The following is a 13,842-nucleotide window of genomic DNA, read 5'->3' on the forward strand; positions in this document are numbered from 1 at the left end:
AAATAATATCAATCCCACAGATTTAAACAATTTTTTACTAAGTAAAGTTAACATTTTTGCTGTGGCAAAATACCTACAAATTTAGAAAATAATGACAAAACAACTTTATCACTCCCCAATACAATGTTATAAAATCCATCAGCTGATCAACCCTAACTTTCCTAGGAGCTATCTAGTAAATGTATTGGATGAATAACAATAGTATATTTCACTACTTTCGACTTGTATGTAAAACCATAGATAAATCATACTCCCTTAGTAGATTTGTCATCCTTACGGAACAGCTGAAGCCAATTTTATTGTTAGTTCTGTACGTCCAACTGTAGAGGTTATGTTTTGTTTACAATTTGTTTCTTGTTATTTCAGTAATTTAAAACCTCATTTAACCAAATAAAACGATTTAATCATAAGCAATAACTGGTCTCATAGTTATATAACCAAATAGTAAAGCACAAATCATGAAAATAACCCTAAAATAATAGAAACAAAATGTTGTCTACCCCAGCGATCGGCGTGGACGTACATGAACTAGACACGAAAAACAAGCTTCAATATTTACAATGAGATGAGGAGTCTACTTGTGTTGCTTAGTCTATGGTAAAACACTATCTCACCCTGAAATGGGAATTTCGTGACAATTATTGAACGATACTTTTTAACACAACAAACAATGAACTATTTTGTCAAAATTTTAAAAAATTGTCTGATATTTCGTAATCTATAAATTTTTGTAATTTAAACACAATAGGGCTGTATAATTAATTTTAGTGTAAAATTCAGCTGATTGAACATCAACAAACTGCAAAAGTAAAAAATTTTATCACAATGATTTTTTACACGTTTACAATAGTGCTCGCTTTTATTAAGCTAACTGGGAACTTCCGTTGTAACTTTGTTGATATCAGGCTTGTGTAGCGAAAGTAATGTTTATGTCAGGAAAAGCCAGCTGATTAAATTTTTTTGTTTTTGGTGTATGGCAATTGACGATTTTCGAAGATCTCAGCTGTATGGAATGGGCTATTTTCAAATACAGAGTGATGAAAAAATATTTACTAAACCTAAATATGCATGATTGGCATCTTAACTTTTACCACCCTCATAAATTCAATAACTTGAACTAAACAAAAGTACCATAAGAAAGTTCATTAGCATAAATATTCATATAAGAGCAGTGCAGTAAGAAATTATATCAATCATGCAAAGCTGCATGCAATGTTATAGCGTGAGATTTTTACTTATCGATAAAACAGCAAATTCTTAATGTTGTAAAAATACTACAGGTATTTGTTTGAAAACCCTCTATGTTGGTATTGGCAGATGTGTTAACCTAGAGTTAAAAGTATTCTTCCTCTGATTATTTTAATGTTTAAATAAGTTACAACATCCTAGTTGATCAGTTCAGTTAGTAAAGCAAGTGAAAAATAAAATAATGCAATATAAAGGGAAAATATATTTTGTTTAATGTTAAAAAATAAATGTATATATTTGGGTTACTGTATCTTTTTGTAAGTTATACATCCTTGAATAATAAAACATGTATAGAAATGAATTAAGATAATACTACTAGCTGTTTTATCAATAATCTTCCAAAACTATGACCACTTACCTTACCCTTATATTTTTGAGGAGAAAGTTTTCATTTTTAAATGATCAACAAAAAAATGTTCTAACAATATTATTACGATTTATAATGCTGGACTAAGATTGTGTTTCAGTATAATATAAACACTTTGATTATTTCCTGTGACTTTAAATCCTATACAATATTTAAACATACATGTTTTTATAACTACATAAGGAACCACCGGTTACAATGTTAAAAATATTGCACCTCTGTTTCCTCAAATAATTAATTATGTCCATCTAAACACCCTAATCATTCTACAGTTCTAATGGTTTCAATAAAAACAAATTAGCTTATTGAAATTTATCTTGGCAAGATTTCTTATTTCTCATTGCACAATGATTTGTAATTGTCAACTTTATCAAGGATAATTTAGGATGATTCAGAGTGTATATTCCTTACGCTGTACAACAATTTTGTTAGATCAACCTGGTCATAGTGATGTTAATACTCTATATATACATAGAAAGTGTATAGCACTCACTGGTGATGGTGGTAAGGATAGTACTGGTGATGTGGTGGCCATACCTCTGAGCCACTCTCACTATAGTGCTGTTGGTAGTACTTGGGACTGGGAGGCGTGTCCGGCTTCCATTTGCTCTCGTTCATCGAGTTCATCTCTGCGAGAGACTTGAGCGGGTCGTGGTTGCCAGGGACATACTTCTTGTCCTGGAGGTAGGGAGACGACACTCCGTTGGGCATCAGAGGCGTCCCAGGGTCTCCCGAAGGACTCCTACAACTCCCGGTCGACGAGGTAGGCGTGTGGTTCAACGTCGAGTTGCCCCCACTACCCCACATCAACACGGTCTGACGGGGCGCTTCGCTCGTCGGAGTGTAATGTAACATATTTACATCGCTTTTAATGTCCTCTAACTTAGGCGTAACTAAACCGTTCCCAACCGAAGGTGACGAAACGACGGGAGAAATATTATCGACACTTTTCCCACCTTTTTTACCCTGCAGGTCGCACAGAGGCACTGTCACTACGGGTGTCATGTAGTCCGAACACTTCCCCGTGACGTACCCTCGAGTGTCCATCACCGGCGAGTACTTCTGTTCCACCGACTGATGGCAACCGTATAATTTATCGCAGTCGGAACTCTTTGCAAGTTGATGTACAGGAGAAGTCTCGTAGGTCGGAAGGCTACTTCTCGGCGAGATATCCAGGAAGCCGTTGGATACGTAGGGCGTGGTAGGGTGATGGTACTCGGTGTAATACGTCCCCAACGGTCTGTACTGGTGGAACAGGTTCTCTGTGGTGGTGAGGAACCTATTGTCGTACAGTCCTTGGTGGAAGTTCCCTGAGTGACCCATGTAGACGTTGTCTGTCGCTGGTGTCGCAGGGTACGGCGTGCTGTACATGTTGTACGCTGCTGCCACTGCAGCCGCAGCGCTAGTGTCCGCGATATAGTCCACCCCTACACTCACACCTACCCCCACTCCCCCCACTGGCGTGTTCGGCACAGCTACAGGACTCGTGTGGTGACTAGCCAGTTTACGTTTTGTCCTACAGGTGGACAGAAAGTCTCTCAACTGCGTCTTGTACCTCCGGTTGAGCCGTTGGGGGGTGGAACATGTTGATCCACCGAGGACGGAAGAGTTTGACGGACTCGAGTGGTTGGTAGACGTGCTGAGCAACTGATCTGAGTCGCTGAAGTAACTGTTAGTCAGACCAGCGTCTAGATAACTTACTTTGAAATCCATTGTTCTTTTACCTAACAGATCTCTGCCCTCCTCCTCCCTGCAAACAACAACCATCAACTCGTTTAATTCTCTCAGCAAATGGAATTTAAATATTTTTTTATATTTTTCTATCTACTGTTTGTACCTAAGTACATATTTTACAAAATAGTGCTAAACTAAAAATACATGTTATAATATCTATCTATCTATACTATTATAAAGAAGAGGTGGTGTCTGTGTGTGTGTGTGTTTGTATGAGGTAATCTCAAAAACTACAGAACCGACTGGGCTCAAATTGCACACAAATGAAGCTACACAGCTTCGAGGATACATATAGAACTATTCCCGCTTCGATATTGTCCTAGGGCTCTGCCCCGTGGGCTTTCAAAAATTTGAGGTGAGAGATTTAAAAGTAAATATTGATTGATGGTATCCATGGTAACAAAGAACAAACCTACAAAGTTTAAAAATTTAAACAAGCAGAACTGTCAAATGAATTTTGTTTTCATAATTCCACACAGCTGGTTCAAACATATTAAATACTACACAAATATTAGAACAGAGAGGGTAAGGATTATAAATTTAAAATAATGATGTCACTAGCCCGAATGTAAACATTATTTAACATTACTTAAATGGAGCTGTGAAACCATATGTTAATGTAATTTGAATTTCATTAGTATACTAGCAGAGTACCCGTCCTTCGTACGGGGTTGGCATATAAGTATCAAATGCTTATAGCAGTTATGAGTGAGGACATGGTTTAAGAAATTTCGGTTCTTTTTGAAGTTCGTTCGCTACGCTCACTCACCTTTAGGTTGGAGCTCGTTCGCTGCGCTCACTTTCCTTCAGGTTAGCTCGTTCGCTACGCTCACTTGCCTTCGGGTTAGCTCGTTCGCTACGCTCACTCGCCTCCAGGTTGAAGTTCGTTCGCTACGCTCACTCACCTTTTGCTGTTGTCATAAATGTAAAAGAAATAATAGTGCTAGTGCTGAACCCTGTTGGTAATCCTTGTAACTTTTAATGCTATTGAACATCATAGAACAGAACCAACTTGTTTAATTGAAACAGCTGTTAAGATTCATTAATTCCATTTCTCATAAGGTTAACATGGGAAACTCCAGAGCCACTGGGGCGGAGCCCCGAAGGATTTTTTGGGATAAAAATATGCCTATATGTTAATCGGGAATGTGAGCTATCATCATGCCAAATTTCAGCCCGATCCGACCAGTAGATTTTGAGATTAGCTCATACAAACACACACACAGACACCACCTCTTCTTTATAATAGTATAGATTATTCTTTCAGTTACTTCATTTGTTTATGTTTATGATCTATTATAAGAAAATTAGGGCTATGGTAGATACTGTATAGGACACTATAGGATACCGTATAAATTAAAAGACCAAATTTTCTTAAACCGTGTCCTCTTCCATAACTACAATAAGCATTTATACTTATATGCAAACCCCGTACGAAGGACGGGTACTCTGCTAGTTGTTGATAAATTATATCTAGCCAAGATTACTACGGTACTTTTATACAACAGAACACTGAATTCATGTAATAGAAACGTTTAAATCACTCCAGTTTTTCATTTTACCACATTAAATCATAAATATACTTGGATAGGTAAGCTCTTTACAAGTAATGTCTCTTTTCTTCTATATACTAAAAATATGAATACATAAAAAATACTGCATTTTAAAAACATTTTTCTCTTATTAGAACTTCCCAGAAAATAAATCCTTAGTTCAATTTAGAACAGGTTATAGACAAAACTACAACAAACCATGAATGTGTGTTGTCCATCCGTGTATAATTTTGTGGTTTCTACTTTATATACTGCCTAAGGAAACATATAGTTATGTTTTATTTGGTATAGTTATAGTCCTATGACGTTTTATGAACATAGGAATTTTATGCCAGACTTACATGAGTGGACGATGTGTGCTGATGACAAAGTCTGGTTTAGAGTTCTTGTAGACTAACCGCGAACTCGTCTGTAACCACTGCCATTGCCCGTCTTTAGTTTGGAACCGGTAGGCGATCATCCCTGACGCCCCAGTTTTGAGTACTGTAAATAATCTTGGATGAAACATACATATTACATGTACTCTTAAAAACATGTTAGATAGAATACTATCCACTTGTCTTACAATGTATGGAAAGAAATCAGCTGTGGTTCTAAATCGGCACAAAACACAACAAAAAAACCCTATTTGGTTTCTAATCCAATAAAATTACATCTTGCAACAATATTAAATATATGTACATGTACACTGTACATTTTTACAATGGTAAATATTTATGAGTTATTTTTCATATTTTGTAGTTGATTTTGACTCTTTACACCAGACATCATCAGGTTTAATCGGAGATAAAACATACTAGTGGATTGTAGGGACATAAGTCCCTAAAAAGCTTAAATGTAAAACAAACTATTGTAATATTTAAACAAACTCATGTGTCAAGATATATATCCCTGTACACCATATCTTTTGTGTTCAATAAATAATTTGAATCATTCCAGAGGTTTAACTCTAAAGGCAGCAAACATACAAGTATTTATGAAAAATTTTAATAGGCCTAGTCATTTTAGATAACTTAAGTGAAAGCAGAATTTATCTTGATAATTAATAATTGTTGATTATTAAACGATCTTCACACAGTCTATCGGCAGAATTAAAAGTAGTATAAAAATTATAATACATTTAGTAATCACATATTTAATGTAAACAAAGCTGACTTTTTCAATCCCAACGCATTTAAAATGGACGATATTTTTTGTTATTTTCCATTTTCTGTTAGATTTGGACATAATCTGCTATTTTTCCCTGACATATTGTTTTGTATCCGTAGAGTTAGTTTTAACTAGTAAATAAGAATGAAGACCACGTACATTCTTGGTGTGCGCTAGCTACGTATGCGAGATCATCAAAGTGGACTAGATCATAACCTCCCATGTTGGCAAGTTCACCATCAGTGTAGCCGAGGAGCATTTTCCCCCTGGAACAAAAAATGCATCAGTGCAAAAGTAAAACAATCATATTAAATGTACACCATCACTCGTCAAAACCAGTAAGGTGTGTTAACTTGATTGCTCGAACCAATATCTCATTAGGTTTAAATTTTCTTACTTAAACATGTCCTATATTAACGTAAAAGTCTGTTTGTCTGCATTAAAGCCTTTAGACGAAAACGTTTCCTTTTATGCAACCCAGAGTTTACTTATATCATCCCATTTCCTTCAAGCACTGCCGCTCCAAAAATTTCCTTTCACTCTAAGATTTGTCATCATTTTAGGTAGTCTTGTTGTGCTTGACATTAAGTGTCAAGTGTGAGAAAAAAACTTAGTTGAATTGGCTTAAGTAAAGAAAGTAAAGCATTCAAATACCGTACTGTTTTTTCTGTCTTAAAAAAGTAAAATCCACCAGAGAGAGTAAGCAATACATGCTAGCTCCGCTTTGTAGACACAGTACCCTTTTGGATAAACTTTTCAACAATGCTGGACCATTCAAAGTACAATTTATTTACCAACTAGGGCTTCTGTGAGCCACTTCATCTGACAAATCAAATAAGAGAAGCAACAAAAAACAAAATTCCAGCAACACACACTCCCAAGTCAGCTTGCTCTTCAGATCAATTTGATTCCAAATTAGCTTATATCTGGTCCATGATGTGATGTTTACTTCATTAGTTTATTAAAATCGTCTTTTTGAATCACCATTATCATTTATTTATGTTTGTTTTTGTCAATGTTATTTAAAAAAAATGATTTGTATCATTCCAGAGGTTTAACTATGCTAAAGGCAGCAAACATATAATTGTTTGTAGAAAATTGTAGTAGTAATTTTTAGATCACTTTAGTGAAAGCAGAATTTGTCTTAGTTATTTGTTGATTAGTACAATCTTCACACACTCTATCAACAGAATTAATACCCCCTCTGCAGCAATCCTGCCAACTAAATTGAACGAATTGAATCTGAATTTATTTTCAATTAAATCGATTTAAAATACATTAGGTTTAACGAGTACCTAGGTTTGCTACTACAAGGAAACTAATACCATTGACTATTGGATACTGAAGTATTGATAGTCAAAGCTAATACTAGGCTAATCTTTTTGAATCACCATTAGCATTTATGAGAGAGAATTTTAAACGCTTTTCGTGGAAAGCGAATTGAAATTTATTTATTTAGTGAAATTTATTGGATATGCCAAAGGTTAAACCCAAAGTACAAGATACTGGCTAATAATTAACAGCTGTGTCTAAGGAATGTCGGCCTTAGTCACTAACAAGACTACAAGATCGCGCCACTCATCCTACACTCATCTCCATTCATACTTGGCTTAAAATACCTACTTTGTGTGGTCGTCATTTAATAAGAAAGTATTAAAGTATTATACTATCAACACAACCCATCAACAGAAATGTGGGCTCGGTCAAACTTTGTATTAGAGAAAGTCAATGATACTATATCATGGAAAGCAGTTCAAGCCCCTTACATTGTATTTTAGATATACCACTGATCAAACCTGTTCTTTCACACTGAAGTCTGAAACGATTACTTTTTAGCTACTTACCTTTGGTCCATAGAGACCAGGGCCAAATCCAGTTTGTGTTTGCTCTTGAACATGACCTCCTTATGGGGGATTTCCAGGAGCGAGGGGGGCCCAAAGGGGGTGCAGATCGCGAAGAGAGCCAGAGGGGGCTCCTCTGTCTTGCGGTTCTGTCCGTGCAGGATCTTGATGCGCCCCCTTATGTCGAGGCGCTAGAAAAAATACAAAAATTAGTTTGTATTAAAATTGTTGAATGTTTGGCGGTTTTTACAGATTCTCTAGATTGTGACAATGACTCGTAATGGAGAATAAAGTAAATTGTGTAGAATCAAAAGTATGCTCGGAATTGACAGTTATGTTGTTGAGGATTTTATATAGTATTGCTTTGCTTAATGCTAAATAATCAAATATCTTTTTAATTTGTCTTTTAATATCAGCTGCTTAGTTATTTTATTATGTTGTTCTAATATGTTCACAGTTTGAAGTGTTAATGTTTTAATATCTTTCCTTTTTACATCAATTATTAATAAAGTATTTTATGTATTTTATTCCCTCATTTCATCAGGTTATGGGCCCAGAAGACGTTTTTGATCTAATTCATTTTCAATATGTATAAAACTACATTAAAATGAAGAATTCTGGACTGATTGTGTTTGGTAAGATTTCTAGGCTTATGAACAATATTTTGTTACCTAATTTCTTGAACTGAATTTTTATGTTGTTTGACCTAAAATGGAAACTACACAAGAAAACACTAATACAACACATACTATTGCACCTACCTCAAGTTATACAGGATTGTCTAGTATGACAAATATTATAATGGGAGGAAATTGTAATGTTGAACGTCTAGAGGGTGTTTCAAATTATAACAATTGGAAGTTTTCAATGAAAATGGCATTAATAATTGATGGACTTTGGGATTGTGTATCTAATGATACTGAAATCAAAGATAAAAACAGGGATCAAAAGGCTCTTGCAAAAATTTGTTTAAATGTTTTGCCTACTTGTTATCCTTATGTTAGGAATGCTAACACTGCTAAAGAAGCTTGGGATAATCTCCAGAATGCTTTTGAAAACAAAAGTTTGGTTAGAAGACTTAGTCTTTTAAGACGTTTACTTAGAACTAAATTGGAAGATTTTAGCACAATGGCAGACTATGTAAATGGAACTTTGTCCTTAGTTCAACAGTTAGCAGACATAAATCACATTGTTGGTGATGAAGAAGTTGCAATGCTACTTCTGGGTGGTTTACCTTCAGAATATGAACCGCTTATTATGGGTATTGAAGTTACTCAAACAACTGTCTCAAGTGAGTTTGTTAAAACTCGTCTCTTACAAGAAGATTTTAGGAGGTCTGAAAATACTTCAACTGGAAGTGAATCAGCTTTGGTAACTAAACATTCTTATGCCAAGAAAATTGAGAAGTTGAAAGATGCAAAAGATAAGTTTAGACCACAGAAGAAAATTATTTGTCATCTTTGTAACCAACCTGGTCATATTAAGCATAACTGTCCTAATCTTGGCAATAATTCTCAGCACAGATCTAAGGCAAATTATGTTGGGAAACACAAAGAAAATGACAATCTATTGCTTACAACTGTTTTCCATACTGAAAATATAAAATCTTATGCATCCAAAGTTGATCATAATGATTGGGTAATTGATTCAGGTTGTACAACTCACATGAGTAATCAAGTGGTGAAAAATGGTAAGTTTGAAAAGAAGGAAGTTTTGGTGGCCAATAATGCAAAACTTACAAGTAATTGTGTTGGTGATATTGAACTTTATATAGAAAATTCTAATAAAGTTACTGTTAAGGATGTTTTATACATACCAGAACTTGCTACTAATTTGTTGTCTGTAAATAAAATTACAGAAAAAGGAAAAATAGTAGTTTTTGACAAAGATTCGTGCAGAATTTATTCAGAAAATGACTGTCGAGTAGAGGGAAATAGTGTCATTTCTGCTGTGAATGACGGTGGTGTATATAAACTAAACTTAATTGAGCCAACAAAGTTGAATGGTCACTCTGAATTCGAAGAAGATATTTCATCAGCTGCTCTTACAGTTGCTACCAAAGGTACGTGGCACCGTAGATTAGGCCATCTAAGTCATAAAGGAATGGATTTACTAAGAAATGGTTTAGTTAATGGAGTAAATTATTCAAAATCAGAAAAGGAGAATACTTGTACCGCATGTATTGAAGGTAAGATAACAAGAAAATCTTTTCCTAAAGGTCAAAGTATCAGAGCTACTTCATTACTTGAGCTGATTCATTCAGACTTATGTGGACCTATGTCAGTTAAAAGTTGGGGTGGATCTCTTTATCTTTTAACATTCACCGATGATTTCTCAAGAAAAACTTTTGGCTATTTACTTAAACACAAAAATGAAGTTTTAAGTAAGTTCAAAGACTTCAAAATGGAAGTAGAAAATCAAACTGGCTTTAAAATCAAGCGCTTGAGAACTGATAATGGCAAGGGTGAGTATGTTAACAAACAATTTGCAGATTTTCTACGTTTAAATGGCATTATTCATGAGACCACTATACCTCACACTCCAGAGCAAAATGGTGTAAGTGAACGTGTTAACCGAACACTAGTTGAAAAGACAAGATGTTTACTTCAAGATTCAGGTTTAGGAAAACGATATTGGGGAGAAGCTATAAACACAGCTATCTATTTGAAGAATCGTAGTCCTACAGCAGCTTTAAAGGATGCAACACCAGAGGAAGTTTGGACTGGTTCAAAGGTTGATCTAAGTCACTTACGGGTTTTTGGCTGTAAAGCTTATGTTCATATTCCCAAATGTTACAGAAAGAAACTTGACACAAAAGCAAAGCCTTGTATTATGGTTGGATATTGTGAACATTCCAAAGGCTACAGACTAATTGATCCTAAGAAACCTTATTCTATAATAAAAGCACGTGATGTTGTTTTTGTAGAAGACCAATGTCATACCTCTGATGTGAAAGATGACCTGAAAAATGAAAGTCGACAAGTTGAATACACTGTTATAAACAGTAGTACAACTGAACTTGTGGAAGAACCAAACAATGATATAACATCTGTTGACAACGAAGAAAATCTTGTTCATTCTAACAGTGAAAGTGAACAGGAAGTTTCAGAAAATGAAAATTCTTATCTAGACAATTCACATGATGAAAATGAACAGCTAGTTTTGGAAGAAGGGAATTCTTTGATTGATGATAAAAGACCTGAACGTGATCGCAGAAAACCATTATGGATGAACGACTTCGTTTCATATCAAGCTGTCGATGTTTTTGATGAACCGCAAAATTTCAATGAGGCAATTGAAAACAATTTTAAAGAAGAATGGATGAATAACATGGATAAAGAGTATAATTCTCTAATTAAGAACAATGTTTGGGAGTTGGTTGATCGTCCGAAGAATGAAAATGTGGTTAAACGCAAGTGGGTTTATAAAACTAAGAAAAATGTAGATGGTGATCGTGAGAAGTTCAAAGCACGTCTTGTTGCTAAAGGTCAAGAATATGGTTAAGAAGTGCATTTAAATTAAGTATTTGCCAACTGAAAATATGACGGCTGATATTTTAACCATTTCATTGTCACGTGAAAAATTTAATAACTTTGTGACGGACTTGGGACTTAAAGACTCAGATTAAATAAAAAAAAAAAGATGTTTGATTAAGGGGGAATGTTGAGGATTTTATATAGTATTGCTTTGCTTAATGCTAAATAATCAAATATCTTTTTAATTTGTCTTTTAATATCAGCTGCTTAGTTATTTTATTATGTTGTTCTAATATGTTCACAGTTTGAAGTGTTAATGTTTTAATATCTTTCCTTTTTACATCAATTATTAATAAAGTATTTTATGTATTTTATTCCCTCATTTCATCATATGTACACCAAACGTTTTACTATTTTCATAAGACACTGCACTTTTGAATTTTAAAAATCAAATAATTGACCTGGTTAAGGAATTGGAGGAAAGTAACCTGTTCTGTGAGTTTGGAGAAGAAACTTTTGGTTGCCCCCCCCCCCCCCCCCCTCTCTTCCATTGGTTGTGTTTCCTGGTTTAGGCTAAAATATCCATCCTACAACCACCCAACACATAGCCCTACCAGATACTAATTCATTTCCTAAGAAATCCTTATTTCATAGCCTAAAAATTTTTGAAAAATCATAGATTACAACTGCCACGAAACATTTCTACAACTCTCTACACTTACCCGTCTCCATCATACTGGATCTAAATTGAAAGACACTACGAGTTCAATTGGCCAAAAAACTCGTGTCTAATTTCGAGACCGTCTTAAAATAAAAATTAAACTGTTAAGCGTAAACATTTCAGGAAGCGTTTGATTGAAGGTTTCGCGCCGCTTCCGCCGAGAGATGCGCCATTAGAGAGATTATAGAGATTAGCGGCGGCTTAACGGAAACGGCGATACGTCCATTTGGACCAGTACCGGACTGACCCGAAGTGTGCCTCGGGATTGCTCGAAATCGAGCATTGTACTAGTTGTTTTGCTTGCTCTTTGCACGGGTAACCTTTTAAATGGTAAATTAAATTCACCACCTGTGATATAAGGTTGTATAATTTTACGATCATCGTCGGGTGATGAAAATAAAATACCAATTAAATAAAACTGTAAGCACTTTAAACCTACGCATGAAGCCGCTTTCGGCAGTTTCTTATGTCCCAAACGTTGTCATATGAAAAGCCTGGCCATTTAAAAGTTAAAGCACAAGGGAACCGAACCACTTATTTGGTCTTACAAATTGTTAAATTAATTATCTTCATTACTTTAAAACTCACACAATATATATTGTTACATATTTCATGAATTTAGTAACATAAACTAAAGTAGGAAAGTATTTTCAATAGACACATTGTAATTTCGCCAATGAGAATTTTAATTTTAGTTAACAACATAGGCGTACGTAACGTGACACAGTTTGAAAATAAGGAAATAAAACAAAACCCCTGACCGAAAACCAAACGACAACCTACAAAACGTAGGTGTCCTGCAAATTGCGTCAGTAAATTGAAGGCAAGTGTTCACAGAATTAAATCCTAAATTTCCCATTTACAACGAAAAAACATGACACACTCTGTATGACTTGAATCAGGTCCAATCTTAACATCTTAGATGTAGGTTTTATGAAGCGATGGTACTGAAAATTTAATTATTTTCACGGAATAGGTAAACACATTTCGAAGACACATTGTAAAAACCACTCCACAATTTCTTAGATAAGTTTCGTTCATCAAAGCAATTGCCAACAGTTAATAATATTTGGTAGTGATTCCTTACTTAAATGGCACTTTTTGAGATGTTAGAAAAAAAGTAGTAAGCCAAAGACGATACATTATTCAATTATGTGTTTGTTTTTTATCAATTCTCTTCACGTCCTTGAGCTCGATTAGAAGCCATAAGACTTCTCTGGCACATTCTATGACCTCAAGCTTCAACTTACCAAGACGTTGTTGAGACCAAAACACATCAAAAGAACCCTCCATAGAACATTCACAATCACAACTTTTAATTATCAGCGCATCAACTTGTTCGAGACCTTCCATTGGAACAAAAAGTTCTCTAAGGAACATTTAACTTCCACAGTTACAACCTTCATCTTTTCAATGTAACCTATAGGAATATTCTTTGTAAGCCATCAACTCACCAGGAAGCCGGAGGTGTTGTCCAGGAGGCAGCGGAAGCGCACGGTGAAGGATCGCTCCAGGAGGTGCAGTCTGTCCGGCTGCAACGCCTCCTGTAGGGTCAACCCCGCAGACTCCGCGGGGAGGTAGGAGTTCCACATGAGTTGACGTTGAAGCTCCTCCCGATCCTCGGAGTGTACCAGTTCGTACACCGACTGGTGGACGATGTCCGACTGTCAACAAGTAGACCTATGGTTAGGGTAGTCGAATAGCAAGAGCGGTAGAATTGGAGTTGGAGATGTTAGAGACGAGGTAGACTTAG

At 35.4% G+C, this 13,842-nt stretch overlaps 1 protein-coding gene across 2 annotated transcripts in view; it reads right to left on the reverse strand.

Moving 5' to 3' along the window:
- Positions 1–13,842, reverse strand: part of LOC128992579 (aryl hydrocarbon receptor protein 1-like) — a 149,871-nt gene that overhangs the window by 3,689 nt on the left and 132,340 nt on the right. Inside the window, exons 5-9 of one of the 2 annotated variants that reach the window (XM_054416226.1) lie at positions 13,544–13,753; positions 7,896–8,083; positions 6,211–6,317; positions 5,244–5,385; positions 2,153–3,365 (exon numbers count right to left, since the gene is read on the reverse strand). In XM_054416226.1, coding sequence (XP_054272201.1) covers positions 2,153–3,365; positions 5,244–5,385; positions 6,211–6,317; positions 7,896–8,083; positions 13,544–13,753 — 1,860 coding nt within the window. Of the gene's footprint in view, positions 1–2,108; positions 3,366–5,243; positions 5,386–6,210; positions 6,318–7,895; positions 8,084–13,543; positions 13,754–13,842 lie in introns of both variants that reach the window. The other variant, XM_054416224.1, reaches the window with a different exon arrangement.

Source organism: Macrosteles quadrilineatus, unplaced genomic scaffold (assembly GCF_028750875.1).
Source record: "Macrosteles quadrilineatus isolate MER2022 unplaced genomic scaffold, UCM_ALF_1.0 Scaffold_4__1_contigs__length_99947679, whole genome shotgun sequence".
NCBI classification, from domain to species: domain Eukaryota; kingdom Metazoa; phylum Arthropoda; class Insecta; order Hemiptera; family Cicadellidae; genus Macrosteles; species Macrosteles quadrilineatus.